At 34.7% G+C, this 22,748-nt stretch overlaps 2 protein-coding genes across 2 annotated transcripts in view; one reads left to right on the top strand and one right to left on the bottom strand.

The window, feature by feature from the left end:
* The first annotated feature begins 1,224 nt into the window (after positions 1-1,224).
* Positions 1,225-17,483, top strand: LOC106072459 (alkaline ceramidase 3-like). The gene is made up of 10 exons (XM_013232834.2): positions 1,225-1,648; positions 5,363-5,473; positions 6,096-6,148; positions 6,703-6,755; positions 7,556-7,637; positions 9,058-9,149; positions 10,788-10,889; positions 11,774-11,881; positions 12,004-12,049; positions 13,221-17,483. Exons 1-10 carry the CDS (start codon positions 1,552-1,554, stop codon positions 13,278-13,280), a joined length of 804 nt encoding a protein of 267 aa, XP_013088288.2. The 5' UTR covers positions 1,225-1,551; the 3' UTR covers positions 13,281-17,483.
* A 26-nt stretch (positions 17,484-17,509) lies between these two features.
* The window catches only part of LOC106072457 (mucin-17-like), a 54,344-nt gene continuing 49,105 nt past the window's right edge, over positions 17,510-22,748 (bottom strand). Inside the window, exons 18-22 of the mRNA XM_056011901.1 lie at positions 22,005-22,189; positions 21,189-21,309; positions 20,274-20,456; positions 20,046-20,135; positions 17,510-19,253 (exon numbers count right to left, since the gene is read on the bottom strand). Coding sequence (XP_055867876.1) covers positions 19,054-19,253; positions 20,046-20,135; positions 20,274-20,456; positions 21,189-21,309; positions 22,005-22,189 — 779 coding nt within the window. The 3' untranslated portion in view covers positions 17,510-19,053. The remainder of the gene's footprint in view (positions 19,254-20,045; positions 20,136-20,273; positions 20,457-21,188; positions 21,310-22,004; positions 22,190-22,748) is intronic.

Consider the following 22,748-nt stretch of genomic DNA (forward strand, 5'->3'; position numbering starts at 1 on the left):
CGGTGGTTAATTTTGAAACCAATACGATGCAATGCCCACTTATTCACATCGTATGACCTTAAAACCATCTATTCTAATAACTTATTTTTTTTTTTTTTTAAATGTACGATCTTTACATTGGAATTTCTTTGCATTTAGATTACTCATTTTTGTCACAAACTAAATTTGTCTTATTGGCTGGAGGGGGGGCACACCAAGATGTTCTTGAACTCGGGCCCACGAGTACCTTGCTACGCCACTGGTTAAAGGGGATGTTTAGTTTTGTGTTCCATGATATAGAGTGCATTTTGCAGTTCACGCGATAATTATGAAAAACTACTTATTAATTGTTGTTTTAAATTAGGTCCAAATTATTTGCATAGTAAATAGATTTTTTCTCTTTTTTGTGTGTAAATTTAGCATTTAATATGACAGAACCTACATAACTTAGTAATAAAATTGTAAAAAAAATAATATTTTTTGATCAAAAATCTAAAACCATTTGCATAAATGTGTTTTAAAAAATGTAAATAGTCTTCCCCTTTACTAATAAAAAAAAAAGCCTCCAGTGTTTGTTACTATTAATAGTGAATAGTTGTAAAAAGTGGTGTATTTTTATGAAAAAAACTGCTTGCATAATTGATTTTAAAAATTAGATATTTCGCTTTCAGAAAAGGAAAAAGTAGCCGTTGCATCAGAACTTTGAATGATCTAAAATATAATGATGTCCGATTTTCATTTTCTCTTCTACTTTCTGAGATCTAAACGGGACAGACGGACAGACAGGCCACACAAAACTAATAGCGTCTTTTCCCCTTTCGGCGGCCGCTAAAAATCTAGAATCGACGTCTATAAGCGCTGACTGAAATTGTATGCATGACTCTGACAATCGGATAAGTCTATGTGACTAGTAGTATTGTTAGAAACTACGAGAGTTACGCGTCCCTGCACTAAAGTGTAGCTTATTTTTTTTTTTAGTTATAGATCTTTTGAGATCTATCATCTAGGCCTACAAAGTTTAATAATATTACATTTGGCGGCATCGAAATGATTTATTTTACTAGCCACTTCAATTAATTTTCAAGATCTAACAGGAATTTGTGTTTATCCATTTTTAACTTAAATAGCGTGCTGCCGGGTTTCCATTAGCAACAAACTCCGCCCACTAACATTTCACGGTTGACTGCATTAGTAAAAGTCTTAACACGGTGGCTTGCTTGACAGGACAAGTCGCCTGTGCACTGATAGTTCAAAGTCGCAATCGATATCATTTACGTTACCGTCGATAAAAAAAAAAACAGCTCGTTATGTCAATATTCTCATGGTCCTGCAAGGACAGATAGAGCATGGCGACTTATTGAGCGTGACCGATTTAGAATCTACAAGCCTAAACGAATCACGCTGACCTAGATATTTTTCAAGGTGCTCTGGATTTGTTTTTACTTCCGTTTTATAACAAAGCGAAATAGAAAGTAGAGATCGGCAACGCAAAGCCTGTGTTGATAAACTATTAATTTTATCTAGCTTTAGACGCCTAGATCTATTTCCAATTTTCAGACAAAATAAAACAACATGCCTCCCTTAGCAGACGGATTCTGGGGGAAAGAGACTTCTACGCTGGACTGGTGTGAGGAGAATTATGTTGTCAGCTATTATGTTGCAGAATTTTGTAAGTTTATTAAGTTTATAATTATAATAATATTAATTAATAATATTCTAGATTGTCTAGAAATCTAGACTAATTTAATTATTATAATTTATATTTTATATTTAGATCTAATTATAATTATAGATCTCTCTCTCTCTATATATATATATTATTATATATATTATATATATATATATATATATATTTATATATATATATATATATAGATCTATATATAATATAAATTATATTATATATTAATATATTTATTATTTATTATATAATAATATATATATATAAATATATATATATATATTATAATATATATAATTATTATAATATTGATATTAGTTACTACTAATACTAGTTAAGTATACTAGTAATACTATATAGACTCTAAGTAGTAAAAGACTATGTAGTTGCACCAAAAAATTTAAATTAATCCTATACCAACAAATGTGTAATAGAATGAAAGAGGATGAAAAATGCTTTCCAACAACACCAAATTTATTATGCTAGCATTATTGGTTCAAAAGTTATTGTGATTTTAAATTTGTCTGAGGCGTCCTGACATCCTATGGACTTTATATAGAGAAATATAGAAAAAAGTGAAGCAAATTTTTTAAAATGTGAATATTTTAAAAACTATTGTGAATGCATTATACAAAAGTATATATCAAATTGTACAGTTTTAAAGGAGGAATTTTAATTTATAAGTGGCAAATCAAACTGAAATTAAAATTATAAAATATCATTAGTAAATTACAAAAAAAAATACAATTTTTTCTAATTTTCTTAAAATAGTCTATAAAAAGAAAAATGCTCCCTAACCCTGTCAAGTTTTCAACACAATAAGCTTCTAAATTGATCTAGATCTATCTAGTTATAAAACAATAGTGTAGATTAGAAAAAGAATCTTTAGATTTAAGATTTAGATCTATTTAAGTATATTTATTTGAAAGAATATTTTAGATACCTAGATTTACAGATTTTTGCTTTGACATCGACTGACCAAAAGAACTCCCAAGAATACAGATATTTATTATATTTTATGTTAATAAGTATAATAAGTATAATAGGTATAAAGAAGTGATTCATTCAATTTGACATGTTTTAGTGTACACTAATTTTATTTTTCTTATGTAAAAAACAGATATTAATGACAAAAGGTCATCCCGACCTTAGTGAAATTCTAGTACCTGAAAAAAGTGTGCTAAGTTTTAAAATATCGTTGACTCTTTTAATCATAATAAATTTGGTATCATTGGAAAGCTGAATGAATTTTCTAAGTGTATGGTTTAAAACTAAAGATGTACGGAGACCTATATTTTTTTCCTTGTTATTTGAAAATTTCAAATTTTTCAGATTAAAATATTTTGGACATAGTAAGAGAAAAAATATTTTTTTTTCCCACTAGCCGTTAGAGGAACCTCTTATCTTTAGAATAAACTCAAGAAAATGTCATAAAAACACTCAGTTATAAAGCAATGTCTTTTCTTTGGACATGCTTAATTTCAGTTTTGTAAAACCTGAACAGGAAATGGTTTTGATGTCAAATGTGTTTTTAGATCCAATATGGCCGCCTGTGAAAGTACCTAGATAGAGTCTAGTCTAGATCTCTATGTTATAAAAAGTGTCCTTCGATCGGAAGTTTTACCAATAATTAAACTATAATACTTGATTCAGTTACTCATAATTAAATGATTAATAGACCTAGATCTAGACAAAATCTAAACATTATAATTTCAGTATTGGCACTAATTGAAATACTAATGAGACTAATGTACTTCGAAACCCTGGGTAACAGAGAATATACTTTTATATAGAGCAGGGGTGGGCAACATTTTTATATCGAGGGCGGGAATGGCGGGCTGCATATATATATATATTAGAAAGATACGCTTGCTGTGTAGATTGTCTTTTAATTCATATATATTGTATTACGATTTTTAAAAAAGGCTATTATCTTTTTATATCACAATATCCTCACAAATATACAATTGTATTTAATGTGCAGTATTTTACTTCTTACACTCGTGCATAATGTTTCGTAACTGTGAAACTATCTTACTAGTTGTTACCCCTGTGTGTGACTGCTGTCAAATTAGTCAGTCAACATTGACCACGGATTATGATTATTTAGTTTCCACAATAAATGCTTGCTCACTGAATGAGACAATTTATGTTCTGGAAGTTAAATGTCGGGACGAGCGAAGCCTGCCTTTGTGGAGCATCACCAGAGAATGCTGCCATGTCCTTTAATGGTGCTTACTAAATCGGAAACCCAAACAGGACTCTCCAGGACTATTCGTAGAACCGCCTGATCTGGAAACCACTACGTGGTTCATCTCAGATATAGGATTACTGATCTGAACCCTTCAACATGTAAAATGTGTACCCAAATAGTGTGAACAGCAGCAAAGTTTTTTAAAGTGTGGAACACTGGAAATACAGCTTCTGGCACCCATAAAACTTCATTCGAAATATTGGTAACAAGGTCACACTCAGTGTCCTTCATGTAACATAACTGTTTCATCCTTGAGATTTTATATTCTTCTCCTTTGCCTTGCCCATGCTAAGCTCGCAGATACATTGGAGTATTTATTCATAAATCAGAAAGCACATACCACACATTCAGACAGCTATCCAGTCTACTTATTTTACTTGTAGTTAAAGATCCATTTAAAGTTTGTTTAGGACTGGGACATGACTAGCTGTAGTATGTAGCTCTAAACATCAATGACACATGATAAAATAAGACAAAAACAGACTAAAATACTTTAGAATATGTGTCCTCTGTTAGAAATCCCTGAACTCAAGAAAACATAAAGAAACTACAACAGACTGAAAATAAAGCAGTTATCTTCACAGCAAATGAATATTCAAATTTGATTAGAGTAACACCATTAGTAAAATCACTAAAATTAGAGACACTTAAGGGCAGAAGACTAAGAAGTAAAGTAGAAGTAATACATAAACCACTAAAAACACTGAACCATAATTAACAAATACAAAAAAACAAAATCTAATTTTTTTAAAGAATTCAGTAAGACACAAAGATAAAGGCACTTTTCTTATTCCATGTGATATGACAAATTCATACAAGTGCTTTTCTTTCCTTGTGCTATTACAGCATGGAATGGGTTGCTAGAATCAGCCAGGAAAACCAACGAGTTGGCAGAGTTTAAGTCACAGATTAACCTTGACACATGGATATGTATATTACTAAATATCTTCTCTTCTGAAGATAGTGGCATTTATATTGAACATAACTTGTTGAGTATTTACCTACAAAATTAAATTAGGCTTCTCAGTCCACATATAGTAATCAGAGGCGATTTTAGACACATGCCATTGGAAGCATTTTATATGTAGTGGAGTGCAAATGTTTTTAAAAATGTTTTACATGTTTCGGATGTTCCTTCAGGGTTGAAGATAGTTAACTTCCTAGTCAAAACACGACGGAAGATGGGAGCGGGCAAGGTTTGAACCCGGGACTATTGTTAAATCCAAACGACAGTCCAGCACGCAAACCACACGACCAAGCAGCCATCCATTACCGCTTCCGGCAATAACAACTTTATGGAACCATTTAAATTATAATTATTATAAAATTGTACAAATTGTAAATTTTTATTTATACAGATTGCCTTTTTCAAGAAACATATTAACAAAACCCTATATTGTAAGTCTTACAGTTAAAAAAAAAAAAATTTCTATCTTTTCTATCCGCAGGGAATACCGTGTCAAATGTAATTATGATCTTTGCTCCATTTGTCATGGTGTTTGTTGGCTACACTGAGAAACATGAAAAGCGTTTCCTCTATAGTTTTTTGGCATTAACAGGTTAGTGTGACCACATTACTGTCGCATAGCTTGTATTGTTTTTGTTCTGTTAAACAATGTTTTTTTTTTATTGTAATGTAATATTCATATTTTGTGTCATATAATTGTTACCAAATTTTTTTGTTCTATTTTATATTTAGAGTCTCTTGGTGTTTAGATTCTCTAGTTATTTAGTTTCTCTTCAATACGGGACTTTGCAATGTCTAGATCTTTGATTTTACTTGCTGTGAAGAAAAACCAATGGATCGATTTGTTATAGCTGTTTCCTTTAACTTAGCCCCTTCACACTTCTGACCTTAGAGAGTTGGTATGTGATTACGACAAATGTACCCATAGCATCTCTATTTTTTTTATCATTTCATATTTGTTGATTTGTCTACCTTGTGACCCTCTCCAATTTGGAGCACCACAGCTGATTCTTTTACAATGTCATACCATCTCTCTGTCCTTCACTATTCTTAGACATTGTGCAAATGATAAACAAGCCCAATCCTTGATGTTGTTGTTTTTTTCCTTTGCCTTTTTTTGCACTGTTTCAACTTGCGGAATATTTTTTTTTAATGGCTTGATTATTTATAGAAATTATTTGTTGTGACAACATTTATTTAATATTTATTTTCAGTGGTTGGAACAGGTTCCTGGTTTTTTCACATGACTTTGAAATACAGCATGCAGGTAAATATATCTATTTGTCTAACTTACAAGGTTTTTAAGTATTTTATTAGAGTTGTTATATGCATGTTCCAATTAGCACTTTTCCTAAGCAGATAAACATGAGATGCAAGGCCCTCGAAAACATTCAAAACTGTCCGAGTTTCTTTTCTCATGGTAAAAATACAAACTGTTAACTAGAAAAAATAAATTTAATAACAGTAAACAAGGCCAATGCTCTAATGCCAGATTCCTGAGTAAATTTAACTACACACACTTTGTTAACACACTTGACACATAACATTACATTACACTCACTCCCTTGTCTTCGGGAATCATTCCCAATACTCGTATAAACAATGTCATAGCAAACAACTGGGAAACGAATGCAAAATAAAGAAAATAGTTACAGTGATACATATTCATTTGCATTGGAAGAGAGCAAAGCTTTTTTTTTTATCTTTAAAATATGAATCTGGGAAAGTATTGCAACCTTAAATTTATGTTTTTGTAGTAAAAACATATAAAATGTCAGAGGAATTCAAATGTTTTTTTCTATTTCTTTAACATGAGATCAGTTGATGGACGAGCTACCAATGATCTGGGGAACAAGTTTCTTGGTTTATTCTTTGTAAGTATTGACATAAAGTATGAGTGCTGTCAGAGCCGCCTTATGCATAGGCAAACTAAGCATCTGCCTAAGGCCTCCAATTAGTGGAGGCCTTGTACAGTAGGATTCTATGAAATTTTTTTAAAGAAAAAAAATAGGGAAACTTGTCCTCAATATTATTGTTGTACATTAGGTTTTTAATAAATTGTATAATTTTTTTTTTTCACTCTTTATTTTTTAGTTTTCTATTTCATTTAAGGCCATCCTATTCACTTTGCCAAGGGCCTCCATTGATCTAAGGCTGGCCCTGATGCTGTTCATGGTTAATTTGTTGTATTAATATAAAATATGTTTGCTGTTCCTTGTTAGTTGAACAGTTGTGTACACATTACATTTTCTCTTGATTGTTATTAAGATCTGCAGGGCAGTCAGAGCTAAGCCATTCCTGAGACCTACTGACCACTTAGGTGTCACATGGGCACCTTAGCACCCTAAAGCCTCGACTTTTCTTCAAAAAAAGTTTGGTAACTAAATGTTTGCAAATCTTAAAGGAAAATGTGTAACCCCCATTGGATTTGATCCAGAGACTCTCAGCTTGGTAGCTAAACACTTTACTGCTTAAGCCACATTTCAAAAAGTGAATATGAAGGAGACATCATCAATAGGTGAAACATTTTGTTTCAGCGTGAAAACTAAAGAACAAATTTGTATTGCTTTAGATTTGAGGTTAAAAGTGCCAAGGTAAATATTAAGTAAACAAATAACCATTTCAGTATTTCTCACATTTTACTTTCAGTTGTTTTTTTTTTTCTTTCTCTCAGATACATGATGGATAGTAAACCAAATGAAGAGTGTCTACCTTTGAGAAACGGTCTCATTATTTATAGCATTGTAGTTACTTTAGTAAGTATAAACAAATACTTATGTCATTAAATCATCTTGTTGTTTTTTTTTAAACAAATCTAAATTTAAAGCATTTATGCAGAGTGAAATCTGTTTACTCTGGTGTTTTGGGGCGCAATTGTTTAGCTCTAATAACCAGCTGGACCTAATAACTGGATTTTATTTTGTAATAGGATTTGTTTCTGTACGTTATGATTCGATCCAAATAATTGGCTAGTCTGATTAATCAACTTGAAATGTATTTATCTTTTGATTGTGCATAAGTTCTCTGCATTAGTTTGTCAAAGTTAAAAAGAAATTCTAATTCAGAAAGGATCTGATTGTTTATTTAGAGTTTGGTCACCCTCTTCTTCATGTTTTTAGACATTTTACCATCACCAAGAAGATAAAGGTCTAGCTTGGTGTTTATTCCTTTAAAGGTTCCATTATGATACAACTCTAGGACTTAGTTGAGTAGCACTAGGACGATATAAGTCCACTGAAACACTGTGCAATTAGTCAAAGATTTAAAAACCAAATTGTTATGATGTTGAAATTTCTAGCACTTGCATCACAGGACGTTGTGCTGAACCCAATCAAAAGCTGTCTTCAATGTCAAGCTGTGTAGATTTCCGCATAAAAGAATATAATTTATTGGTTTCCTAGTCCTTAGAACAGTAAAAATCCAAAATTAGAAATTCAAAAACACATTAATTAAAAAAAAACATAAATCTTATTCCCATTGTAGAATTAGAAAAGTATGTTTTGTTAATTCAAGCTGGTAACATTAGTTCAAAAGCAACTAACTGTCTTCCTCTTTCTACTAAATTGTCTCCTTTATATAATGTTTGATTTCTATTGTCGTGTTTGTGTTTGTAATGTTATTACAGCGCCTTGAGCCTACATTTTGTTTGTCAACAGCGCTTTATAAATAAAATTATTATTATTTTTATTGTTTCCATTCCCAAGTTACATACAAATTCTTTAGCCTTCCGGACTATATTCATTCAGAAGAGTTAAATCTGCTTCACAGTTATGCATAACATAACAATTTTTTCCAAGGTATCACAAGTTCATGTTAGTCCCCTTTGCCCCTCCCCCCTTTTTCTTTTCTGTTTTTTTCTGTGACACATTCAATGTTTTAGTTGTGCCAGTGTTATTACTATAGGTGTTAGGGTTAGGATTTTTTTTTTCATATTTGTATATATACGTTTTTATTTTTTCTTTGTCTTTGACAATTTCAAGTGTTGCTGGTAGAAAATATAATATTTCATCTTTGTCTGTGTTCAAGTGTTGTTGGTAGATAATCATCTTTGTCTATGATTACTTCAGGTGTTGTTGGTAGATAATCATCTTTGTCTATGATTACTTCAGGTGTTGTTGGTAGATAATATACTTCATCTTTGTCTGTGACAACTTCAAGTGTTGATTCTGTCCTCAGGTGTACATTCTGGTCAAAGATCCAATCTTCCATCAAGTGGCCTATGGTCTAATGGTGGCAAGTATCATCATAATGGCCAGTCGAATATTATTGTGAGTCTGCTATCATTCCCATTCTAGTAGTAATATTACACAAAGAAATAAGTAAAATAAATATGTAGAGGGCCTATATTGAATATTAACTTTTCAAAATACCACTTATCTCAATGTGGAACTGCTAAACCAATGGGGAAAAAAACAACTCAGAAAAGTTTATTCAACAGGGAGGGGTTAAAATATCAACAGAAAGTGTTGATAACAGTAATTCACATAAATGTTATATTTCTTCTCTCTATTACTGAATTATTATTACTCTATTATTGAATAGAATTGAATGCCTGAGTAGGATCAGATCACACTAGCTGGCCAGACTGTCTTGGGCTTTTTGGAATCAGAAAGATGAATGAGAACGGACAAAGACTTCTTGAATTCTGCACATACCATAAGCTCTGCATTATCAACACATACTTCAGAAAAAAAAAACAGCACTGTGTCTCATGGAGGCACCCTAGGTCTGGGCACTGGCACCAGCTGGATATGATACTGACACGAAAAAAGGACATTGGAAATATACTGCTGACACGTAGCTACCAAAGCGCGGATTGTGATACTGATCATACTTTAGTGTCCTGCCGGACAAGACTGCTGCCAACTAAGATCCACACATCACAGGGAAAAAGAAAATCACGCCTGAATACTACTAGCACAAAAAATCCTGATCTTTGCACCGAATTTGAGAACAAATTAGAGGAAGCTTTTAAAAACTTCTCTATGACTGAGGTAGAAAAAAGCTGGACGTTTATGCGTGATACAATCTACCAAACATCATCACTGGTCTTTGGAAACAAAATCAAGAAAAGCGAAGACTGGTTTGAAGCTAGTCTACCAGAAATGGAAACTGCCACTACGAACAAGAGAGCAGCCATGCTAATCTACAAGAAGGATCCCACCCCAAGCAACTTAAAAAGGCTCAGAGCTGCACGTAACAATGCCCAAAGAGTAGCGAGACAATGTGCTAACAAATACTGGCAGGAGCTATGCGAAGATATTCAATCTTGTGCTGACTGTGGTAACATAAGAGGACTATATGAGGGCATGAGAAAAGCCTTTGGACCTCACACCAGCAAGTGTGCTCCGCTCAAGTCAAAAGATGGCTCAATCATCAGCGATCGTGCGCTGCAAATAGAACGATGGGTAGAACACTATGCAAAACTCTACCAGATTGAAAACGCCATCTCACCAAATGCTGTTTCCAACTTCCCATCACTTCCAGTTTGACGGAATTATTGAATACTAGTCAACCCGCCCTTCAATGCTCTTTAATTTATCTATTATGTAGTATTCTATGATGACCTAAACCAAAAATTGGAAACATTTTTCACTTGGATATTTCCGACTAGCCCTTTTGTGAATGGACAGACTCAGATTTCAACCACAGATGAATCCATAATAATGCAGGAGCAGCTTATTGAAATATACACAAATAAGCAACTTAAACCAATGTTTCAACAAGGATGCTACTAATTCTAGTTACAAAAACTTAACCCAAATTTATGTAGCATTTTCGCTTTGGGGTCTGTGGGTAAATTTTGACTATATAAAGATATAAAGATTCACTGGGTTGAAAAAGTTTGAGAACCTCTGATTTAGGTTATAGATTTGTTTCTACTGTGTTGTATTCTGTGTCCACAGAACCATCAAGTGTAGTAGAAAGCTGTATTTGACCAGCCTTTTCACTTATGGCCTGGGATTCTTTTTGTGGAATGTAGACAATGTGTTTTGTTCACATCTGAGGTAGGTTCTTCAATCGGTTTACATGTCAAGGTCTTTTAGCGTGGCATAGGTCAAGGTTCAATACTTTTTTAAAGTGCATTTGTACAATTATGTGTAATGGAGATGTGCAGGTGGATGTTGTATTACAACAATATCTTGACAAATCCTTGAGTGTTCTTCGCAGATGGATTACGTGTGAGAATGAATTACTTATGCTGGGTCAAAGATTCAAACAACGGCTGCTTAGTACATCTTCCCAGACTAAATTCATTCTAAACTGTTCTATTAATTGGTTGATACAAAATTTTCTATTACTAGCTCATCCATCAGCATCAATATTTTGTTTGGTTGACAATTACGCATACAAGGAACTTGCTTCTGGTTATGAGTTTAATGTTCTTTTCATGAACTATAGTTGGCCACATGGACCGTATGTTATGAGCCATGGACTATTGAGGGCCACATGACCATGTGTTATAAGCCATGAAATTGAGGGCTACATCACCATGTGTTATGAGCCATCGACTATTGAGGGCCACATGACCATGTGTTATGAGCCATGAAATTGAGGGCTACATCACCATGTGTTATGAGCCATGGACTATTGAGGGCCACATGACCATGTGTTATGAGCCATGAAATTGAGGGCTACATCACCATGTGTTATGAGCCATGGACTATTGAGGGCCACATGACCATGTGATATGAGCCATGGATGGTCTCTGGTTCAGACTCAACCATCCCCCTCCCCTCCTGTTGGGGTGTTTGGGATGTAATAATCCACATCCAAAGCATGTAAAACAAGCTTTCAATCATTCAACATTATTCCATGTAATGTAAAACCTAACTGAAACAAAATTTGCCTCAATTTCCTCTAAAATATCACATTTGGTTATGTTTGACAGATCAATAAGGTCACATCCTGTTGGCCAGGTGTCTGGAATGCTGTTTGAATGCCATGCCTGGTGGCACATTTTTGCTGGCACAGGAACTTATCTCTCGCTGTTATTTGGGTCAGTCTGTTTTTCATCTTTCTGATTTACATAAACATTCAATAATGTCTAACAATAATAATAATCTAACCATGTACAAAACAAATGGGGCAATATGTCATTTGTTTATTTAATTATTGCAGTGTTCATACACGCTATGTATTCCTTAACGAGAACCCAAGAGTTAAGGTGAGTTGACTTTAGTGTTCAAAAATAGAATATAAATCTTTTTATAGCTTAGAAAACATTTTTTTTAATATGGTGTATACAAAAGGAATGGAATGGGCAAGTATTGTTTGGGATCAGCTGCTTCGCAGGCTCTGCCAGGATATAGATATTATAGATACAATAAGAATCTTTGATAGCTTATTGGTTCACACTAAGCTCAGCTGGTTAGTGCATGCCACAAATATTCCTTACAGAAAGTGAGAACAAAATGTTCAAGTTGTTTTGAAGAGCCACATCATCTATGAAAATAGGTAAAAAGTAAAGTAAAGTTCCCCTTTCGGACTTTGTGGTCTATAGGGTAGATGATGTAAAGGTCATCAGTTTCTGTGGTCTATGGTTAACAAGGGTGTCATGTGGCCAGCACAATGACCAACCGCCTTTACTTTTCCCCAACTGATGTCAGGCACCCATTAGAGCGGGGAGGACGCAGAGGCACCCAAAGATCCCGAAATTAAAATCCCAGTTTTTACCAGGGTTTGAACGCAGGACCTTCGGTTTGGAAGCCAAGCGCTTTACCACTCAGCCACCACGCCTCCCATGAGAATAGGTAGTGTGAAGTAAAGAGTTATTGAGAGTGTCAAGTGGTCACCACATCTAGCTATTGTCTTTTTAGTTTCTCAAACTAATGTTAGGTGTTTCCTATATCTAAGCAGACTCAGCAATGTCCACAAAAAAAGTCTATAAAATATTTGTTAAGATTTCATATTTAATCAGAAGCTTTTTATTGATTGTAGGCACTGTGAGTGGGCGGTAAAGCACTTGGCTTCCAAACCCAGGGGTCCCAGGTTCGAATCCTGGTGAAGGCTATGGTTTTAATTTCAGGTTTCATCTGTATGCTCTATGTTCACTAGAAACTTAATCACAATTTGACCATTTCAGTATTTCATGTATACTTTCTAACACTCCTTCCATCCCTCTCCTTACCATTATTATAACAGTAGATTAAATCCAATTTATTAATCAAACTTTTCTTGAATTCCCAGATCTATATCACTGACATCAGTAAAATACTGTTAAAGCCTGTACAAATCTAAAAACTCATCATCATATTAGCAAGAAATAAGATTGTATTCTTATTGTTAAGATATTCGGCATAAGATTTTTGATAAATTTAAAATGTTTTTTTTTTCAGTTTCTTTTGGGTTGTTGGCCGTATGTATCTATACGAGATGATGGCTTTAAGTTGCGCTAGATAACGTCCTCACATACAGCTGCCAAGACAAAAGATTTAGTTGTTACTTTGCCTGCCAATTAACTTAAAAGTATTTATTTTTTATCATTATGCTCCTTGTGATCCGCAGTTCATTTTAGTGTAAATGTGAATCAGTTTTATTGCTGTAGAATTCAATTTCATTGTAATATTTATTGTGGCTTAACATTTCATGTCAAACATGTCATGTCACATATTTTTGCCCATTATATTGTAATCATCAGTTGTTGTTTTAAATTCAATTACTATTAATTGCTAAATAGAAACCTATCCATCTTTTAAAAAAACCCTTGTTAAAAGTCAATTGAGCATTAGGTCTAAGAAAAATGTTTCATTCAGGTCCCTTTCTGTTCTTGCTTCTGTAAATTTCTATTTGCCTGCTGTGTGTTTTTTTGTTTTTACATTTTTAATTTATTTTTATTCTTGTGGAATTTCTGTTGTATCCCTATTAGCTTCACCTGTCTTGTACATCGTTCTGTAAGTCCAGTGTCCAGTCTGGCTGTTTTTCAAAAGTGATAACTGGAAATGGCAAACATCTCATTTTAGATTAGTCTAAACTGCTTCTTAGTTTCTTCCACAAGACCTCTTATTCTCAGGCAATAGTTTGTAGCTAGAGTTTTTACTCTTATGACTCATCAGCATGTTGCAGGGGCTGCTGGCCTATGTTCGGGCCCACCATCTCATCTGTGAAGGTGCTTTGTGGGCTGCCCACCTTACTAATACCAACATTGGACTTGTCCATGCATCTGTTGCAGATATTTCTGCATCAATAATAATAATATTAAGGCATGTCTTCGAGTCTGAAGATTAATGAGGGATGCCGTATTTCCCATGGCTACGCAGCCCCAGCTCGACCTACATATTTTGCCAGATCTCATCAGTAAAGGTGATTTGTGGGCTGCCCACCTTACAAATACCAACATTGGACTTGTCCATGCATCTATTGTAGATATTTCTGCGTCAATAATAATAATAATAAGGTGTGTCTTTGAGTCCAAAGATTAATGGGGACTGCAGTATTTCCCATGGCTAAGCAGCCCCGGCTGTGACCTACATATTTTGCCACTGACAGCATGAACTAGCACTTTCATAATTTTGCCTTGGAGAAATTTTTTTGTCAAAGCTTGAGGATGTAATGCTGTCTGAAATATGCAGCTAAGTTAAATGTATTTTTATTACTTTGGTCTTGATCAATGTTACATCTAGTCTTTAGTCACAAGGATAAGTTAGTGTTTGAATTTTGGTAAACAGTTGAATTGTAAGGATGACCAGAGCGAGCTAAGCTGTAATTGAAATTATTGTCACTTATTTTATTGAGGAGTTTTCTTCTGTTTAACTCTTTCTCTCCTAACTGACGATACCAACGTTGATTCCACTAGAATGTGGTAAATAATTAAGGAGAGAAAGAGTTAAGTCCATCAACTTTTTTTTTTCTGTTGCTGTGTAACCTCTTCTTGTATCTTAAGGAGTTTCTTTGGGCTTTCTCCCTTTCTCTGAACCATTTGTTTTTTATCCCAACACAGTATTTGATCAACTCAAACTGGTATACTGTCTCACAAACATGTATATTTATTTACTACATCAAACATGTGGCTAATGATTCATACTTAATTATAACATTTAATTAGTCATTTTATGTTTATGTCATATCGGCTCAGTCACAAGGGGCTCATGTTCCAAGTTTGGCTATTTACTTCACGTAGGGCATACACTGACATTGAGTAATCAAAGTCCCTAAACTCTGAGAGTCCAATATAGAGATAATCATTTACATTATTTAACTACATTTTAACCATCGCATAATAATGTCAGTGTCTTGATTCCGAAGATTAAGGATGAGTGTAGAGTTTAGTAAATAGTTAGAGAATACGGTATCCCAGAAAAATTCGTCCAGATCCTACGACACCTTTACAGTCAGTCTAGTTGCTGCATTAAAACAGAAGAGGGAACAACAGAGTTTTTTACAATCGAGACAGGTGTGAGACAGGGGTGCATCTTATCTCCCTTCCTTTTCCTCCTAGCCATTGACTACATAATGAGGAGAGCAATGAACCAGACTGCCTTTGGTATTCCATGGCATGAACAACTCCGATTGACGGACTTGGACTTTGCTGATGATGTTGCACTACTCGGGGCTACAAATAAATGCATTCAAGAAATGACGGAGAGCCTAGACAGAGAGGCACCCAAAATTGGCCTCCGCATAAACTTGGATAAGACTAAAATTATGCGAGTGGGATATAAGGCAAAGGGTGTCCCCATCAGACTTGGCGAGTCAAAGCTTGAAGAGCTGGACAAGTTCACGTACCTTGGCAGCATCATAACAAATGATGGAGATGCTTACCATGATGTAGCATGTCGAATAGGAAAGGCAGGGAGCATTTTCCAAAGGCTGCAGCCTATTTGGACTAGCCAAGCCATTGGACTCGAGACAAAAATACACCTTCTCAACACAATCGTCATTCCAACTGCTACATATGCATGTGAGACGTGGAAGTCATCTGTCAAAATTGAGAAAACACTAAATGTGGCTCAACAGAGATGGCTGAGACGGATTTTGGGAGTCAGTTACACAGACCGGATCTCAAACAAGGAAATCCTATGCCGAACTGGGAGTCGAACACTTAGTGAGGTTGTGACTGAGCGTCGCATGAGGTTTGCGGGACATGTTCTACGTCAAAATGAATTACGCACACCAAGAGTTGCGATAACATGGAAGCCAAAACGAGGAAAGCGCAAACAGGGACGTCCTCGTATTACCTGGCGACACACCTTCATGGAGGACCTCAGAACAGTGGACACCAGATGGGAGGAGGCTTCAGACATTGCCAGTGACAGATCATTATGGAGACAGCTTGCCGCCCAATGCGCCGAACGGCGCGGGAGGACCTAAGTCTAAGCCTAAGTCTAAGTAGAGTTTCACATGACTACGCAAACCTTGTAGCGACCTGCCCATCATAATATCTAGATTTAATAGAACATGGAATTAGTGCTTGGAATTGCTACTTGGAAAGATTGATTCAAGAGCGTGCGTCAAATCAGACATTGATTCTCCACAGTAACAATAGAGTTTGTGACATTTATTTGATGGTACTATTTTTGTTAATTAGATTCAAACTTGTTCATTGTTTCGGTGAAAGCTGTATACTATACTTGTTGCTATTTAAGATACAATATTTCTATACAATTTACAAGTTGCTGAATGTTATAAGGAATTGTCATTTTATTTCATTTTTGAATCATTTTATTTTTTATAATGTCAATTTAGAAGTTGCACCGTTTATTTTTGCCCTAATTTATTTGTTATCTGTAGATATTTACTTTTTGAGATTTGTTTGCCCCTTGGTGTGGAAGTAAAAATGATTAGTTTTCGTCTACAATAGCAAATATTTATGCAGTTAGATTCTGACTAGATAAGAAACATGTTTATCTTAATTGGGTCATAAAATATGTGAGCTGGAGGCTCTAGCACAAACAGCCCGTAATATTTTACTGAGCTTGTATCTACTGTGAATGTTTTTTTTAACTATGTTTGGAGAGTTGTGTGATTTTAGACTGAACAGTGTGTTGAAATTATTCATTTGATGCTCAGATAAGGGGCAGACTGTTCCTTATCTACTTAGTGTGATATTATTTTGTTTTTTTTATATTCCAATATTGATGAACAACCTTCACTATTTTCTTGACTTACAAACTTGAGACTCATTTCCTGGACTGAATCACTGACCTGTATCTAGTTGTTTTACACATTTTTAGTTGTTATAATGGTCTCTAATTCAGTGCATCATGAGATAAGGTAATTCTCTTTGATGTGTAACTTTTCTGTACTAACATGAATTATTTCAACATAGTTTGCATCACTTCTTAAGAGTTGTGTACTTGAAGGTTCAGACTCACACACATCACTAGAAAGAATCTGTGTGGCCTGGAATGATCTTGAATATTCCCTAGTCTCAATGCACTCTATGGTAAATGGCTTACCTGGGGATGAAGAATCATGTCACTACAAGAATTTGTTTACATGGAATGTTTCTCATCTTGCTGGCTTTGTGGCTGTTCTTTATATATATATATTTTTTTTTTTTAAATTTTTTTTTTACTCATTGATTTGTTTTGTACAAATTTATTTTGCTTTGAGGCCAATTTTAAAAACCTTTAATAAAGTGAAGTGTTGAATAATTCTAATGACAACTTCTTTTCAATAAAAAATACTCTTTATTATGTGACAAAGTGAACAATGAACATTGGTTGAAGTCTGTGCTACATAAAAACATTTCTGAGAATTAAAAACAAAAGTATGAAACATCAACAGAAAACTAAAAGCAATATGAACTGGTCATCACACAGTTCTAGACCAATCAGAAAACAATTGAAACTACAGTGATATTAACCATTGCATGTTAGACATACACCCTGCCTGGGAGTCCATTGCTATAATAGAAATACAAAATATCAAAGATATACAAAGATTTTACATTTAATACATCATCCTATTAGGCGTGCTCCATTGGGCACATCATCAACATGCATTGGTGCTCTACTGGACACACCACACATGAAACAATACTAATAAATAAATTGAGCATAGACTTAACAAAGTGACACATTATTGGATCTGCAACTCACACTCATGGCCATTGCATAGACAAAGGCAACGAAGCATTTTAGGCTAGGCATTTAACTTTGTTCTTCATGGGGGGGGACCTAAGGCTGGGGAAGCACACAGTTTGTTTGTTTGGCTTTTTATTCATGTTTTTAAAAGCCAAACTTCTGGTCCCAATTTGTGAGCATTATGGGTCCAGAGTTTAAACAACACAAAATGAACCATTTACATTCTACAGCCAGACATATTACTAATCAATTCTGTACAGTTTCAGCCCTTGGCACAGAATAAAATAGTATCCAAATTCACTGCACTCATATTATTTTTTATCTTATGCTAATTTTACTTAATCGATTAAGTAAATTTGAGGTGACCTTTACCTAGACAAGATGCTCTTGGAATGGAGGTTCTCTGCGAATCTTCAATATGTATTTACAAAGATATTTGTCCCTTTAAAAGATATTGAACTTAAGTGTAACAGACTGTCAAGTCTCACTCCATGAGTTCCCAGATAATGGCAAAAAATTTGGCTGACAAAGATGTTTGTCAGTGAATGCTCAAAATATTGCTGCTAAAGCAAAAGACTCTAACTCTATTGCAATTTCCAGCATCACTTTGAAATAGACCTTTAAGTTTCAAATTATTGGAACAACCCCCCACCCCCTTAAAAAAAAAACAATTACAATTAACAAAACAAAAACACAACATACAATGTAGAAAATTGTATTAATGTGAGCGATTTATTTGGATAAAATTGAAGCTAGTTGCCCAGTTCGTGGCTACCAAGTTATCTGGTGATTGGAACTAGTATTTGAAAACATTCCTAGAGTCCAAATCTGAAAGCAGACATAGTAGGCTGTACACATATGGTTTGAACTAGAGATTCTGATTGACACAAGAGTATTGGTTTACTTCAGAATTAAAATAGAAAGGCAGATTTGCCTTCCTTATAGCAAAGTCAGGTCAGAATATGAGCCCAGATTCACAGCTCTTTCAATGAGAATATGTAGTGCTATGACATTTTGAAATGTTAGTTGATAGCAAGAACACATTTATCCAACACTGTTACACAGTAACAAAAACTGCTTATCAAAACCTTTAACTAGCGACAAATGCCAGAGTCCTAAAATTATAATTTACAGCTTTCTTAACCTAAGATTTGCATATATTCTTTCCAGGGACCATCTTGCTCAACGTTGACCTGACGAACTGTAATTTACTGAAGGTGTGCGCTGGTATTCTCCCCTTGTTTGTGTCCTGCCATTTCCTCATTAGATCTAGACACTTGACTGGGCAGTACGGAGATGCTCTTATTAATGCTTCCACCACAGACAGTTCCAGGGACATGTCCTCTGCAAGCAAAAAAATCAAAACATATTCATTGCTGCATTTTAAAATACAAACCAAACTCACATCATGACTTCAAACTATCTAGTCATCCCTTTAACTCAAAGCTCAACAGGGAAAAAAAAAAAAAAGAGTCCTGGCAATTACAACAAATTTTTAATATAGGATCAATGATGCAGTCTTAGTTGAAACATGGAAATGTTATTTATTTCCTTGTGTCATGCTCCGCTGCACATTGAGGCCAGTGAACCTGTTACGCCTCGTCAAGTTGAGAGTAGGTGTTGGTCAATCCTAAGGACAGGAAGACCTTGAAGACATATTTGAGTAAACAAATATGTGGTTTTATAGGGGAAAAATAACTTCCAAAGAAAGGTCAAAAGTCAAGAATAACAATCATCAAAGTCTAAACTTTAAAAGGAAAATGAGGTAAGACGTATGTTATTGGTCAATATTCAGTAGTCCTTCTCTTAAGATCATTTTAACTGATCACATTTCATTGGTTGAAGTTGATAACTTTTTTGTCAGTGGAAATACTTTTGTACTTATATGAATTATGCAAGCAATTTATGAATGATGTAAATCTGTGTTAAACCTTGAATTATTCATATCCTTCGATTGACTTTCAAGATATTAAACTCTTTATTTGAACATTGTGCCCCTTGCAGTAAGTAAACAGCTTGTAACACCTTTTTTTTTAATATACACTAAAAACAATTGCATAATGAACTTTGGATCAGGCCTAAGACAAGCAAAAGCTTAAAAAAAAAAGTTTAAATAGTAAATGCTTGCCTACTTACCAGACTGTTTATGTATAAGTTTAGTCAAGACTTGGCTGACCAGAATGGAAACTGTATTTGGAGAACAAGCTTGAATCCTCTGGACGGATACTGAAACAAATAACAGGAGCATTACTTGGAGAGATATATAGGTAGAAGATAATATGGTTGCTTAACATTCCATTTTTTAACCAATTCTAATATTGAATTAATATTCATAAAACATCACATGTGACGTCATCAACTTACTAAATATATTCAGAAGACAAGACACTACTGCAGACTTGGCTGCAGTCTCCTCTGCTGTCTTGTTGTCCACAAACTTCATGGTTGAAGACACAATGAGTCTTTTGATAAATTGATCTTCAGACCATTTATCTCCCTTGTGGGCCAGCAGGAGTTCCATGGCCAGGCTTAGTTCATGGACTTTATCTAAGACAGGGAACACAACAGTCATAATCAAGACTCTACACAGCACACAACTATAAGACAAGTCAAGACACACAACATACAACTTTTGACTAAAAGACAAGTCAAGACACACAAAACACAACTTTTGACTAAAAGACAATGCAAGAGACATACAAAGAATTTGCCTTAAAGACTATTCAAGACATACATCACATTGCCGTTCATTATAACATTGTGTGGGTCACCAGAAAGCCTGAAGGCCCAGATTGTATATTTAAAATAGGTTTCAAGCCTTTGAATAATAAATTTAAAAATTGATCATCGTTGAAGAGATGGCTGATAATCTCTGCTAACATTATTTTATTTCAAAAAACACATTTTCTTTAAGTTTTATCCCTACAAAAAAAAAAGAGAAAGAACTTAAGAACTGATTTCAATATGAACTTTCATTCATGTTAGTTGAAGTTAATGGGAACAATTATTGCAAGATTTACAGCACATGGGAAAAGGAAGTTGTACAAGAACTGTAATACATATATATGGCATCCTTAAGTCTTGAAGCAACTATGGATCATCTCATATACATGTTATGAATGCCTTAGGAATTAGTTATGGTTGGAACAATGTCAACAACAGCAGTTCTTCCATCTCCATGCAGCTGATGTGTCGATACAGTTTGGGATCAGTGGTGTCCCCTTTCCCATGTTAGGGTAAAGGTCAACAAAATTCTATTGATAATATCCAGTTACTAACCTCTGTCTCCCAGTTTTACAGTTGCCATCAACTTTTCTTGAAATGACTTTAAAAGAGCTTCAGCTGTCTGGACCACTTTTATCTTACGCCAATCGTACAAACCTTCGAATGTGTATTCTAACTGCAATGGACATAAAGACATTATTTAGTGAAGACACCCACGCGAAAGAGAGACAAGGTGTAATCCTTAGAGTGAGTGATCTTATGTTGTTTTTTTTCGCATTTGGTGGGAAGCGTGGTCGAGAGGCTAAGTGCGCATGAACTTGGCTTGTCTTGGCTACCTAGAAGGGGGCTCGAGGTTCGACACCCGACTCGGGCAGAGTTGCGTTTACTGAGCGCCTAAAGGAAGCACGGGAAAACCAACTCCTAGATACCCCTTCCCCCCCACTGGTCCACAAATGAGATTGGACCAAAGCGCTCTGAGCATGCTATAAGCATGAAAGTAGCGCTATATAAAAGCTATAATAATAATTTATTTTAAAATATTACTGAATAGAAGTCCTCATTATAACAACAGGAATACAGAATCATTATTGACCATCTAAAACTTAATTAGGTTAATATTAAAAAAGAAATTACTTTCAGCTTTAAAAATAAAACAAGATTTCAGAAACTTCTCTGAGAAGAAAAAACTTTAGTCTGTACACTGATACTATGAACGTACGCAAGAAAAAGAACAATTTCTTTTCAAAAAATTATTGCATGTATCTCTCCCTGTATTTCTTCAATTCATACTGTCAGGTGTGTGTGTGTGTTATTTCACACGAAGCAGCACATAATAAGTTGACCAGCAGGATAGTGGAATATTCAATTTACCTGTTTCAGTCTCTCTGGTTCTGCCTTCAACTTGTCATGTGTGATAAATTTAATGACACTAAAAATGGAGGATGAGGTCAGGACAGCAGGCCACTGTTCAATAATGGCCAGCAATGAGCCAGCCAGGTCAAGGTAACCACACCAGGCAATCTTGTAGAGTAGAATCCTTGCTTGGTCCAGATCACCTGAATAAAAATACACACACGAGGGTATTACAACTAGAGGCAAAAATAACAGCTGAATAATTATGCAATGCACAATTGGTGAAGTATCTCATTTGAACTTCAGATTTAAGGGGGCATATAATGTAAAGGTCATCTGTTTCTATGGCCGACGGTGCATGAGGGTGTCATGTGGCCAGTACAATGACCTACCACTTCTACTATTCCAATATAATGTCAGATACCCATTAGAGTGTAGGGTTTCCTATAAACTCCCAAATTCAAAATCCAACTTTTCACTAAGATTTGAACCCAAGACCTCTAGGTTTGGAAGCCAAGTGCTTTTACCATTCAGCCACCACGTCCCCCCAAAAAAATGTAAATGTGCATTAAAAAAGTCCATAACATCGACAAATAAAACTATACACTAATTAATATGATTTACTGATGTTACAATGAATAGATGAATTTATTTAGAACTGAAGAAAGTTTATAAAGGCTTGTACATAAACTGGACAAGACTTGTCGCTTGGGCTTTTACTTGGTGAGGGAGTGTTTAACACTTATGTCTATTGTATCTGCC

This window comes from Biomphalaria glabrata, chromosome 15, assembly GCF_947242115.1.
Source record: "Biomphalaria glabrata chromosome 15, xgBioGlab47.1, whole genome shotgun sequence".
Lineage (NCBI taxonomy): Eukaryota > Metazoa > Mollusca > Gastropoda > Planorbidae > Biomphalaria > Biomphalaria glabrata.

Bases quoted from the DNA above. Each gene is read 5' to 3' on its own strand.
- LOC106072459 (XM_013232834.2), top strand. From the start codon at position 1,552: ATGCCTCCCTTAGCAGACGGATTCTGGGGGAAAGAGACTTCTACGCTG. The intron at 5,474-6,095 runs GTTAGTGTGACC...ATTTATTTTCAG, and splicing joins TAGTTTTTTGGCATTAACAG to TGGTTGGAACAGGTTCCTGG. The intron at 6,149-6,702 runs GTAAATATATCT...ACATGAGATCAG, and splicing joins CTTTGAAATACAGCATGCAG to TTGATGGACGAGCTACCAAT.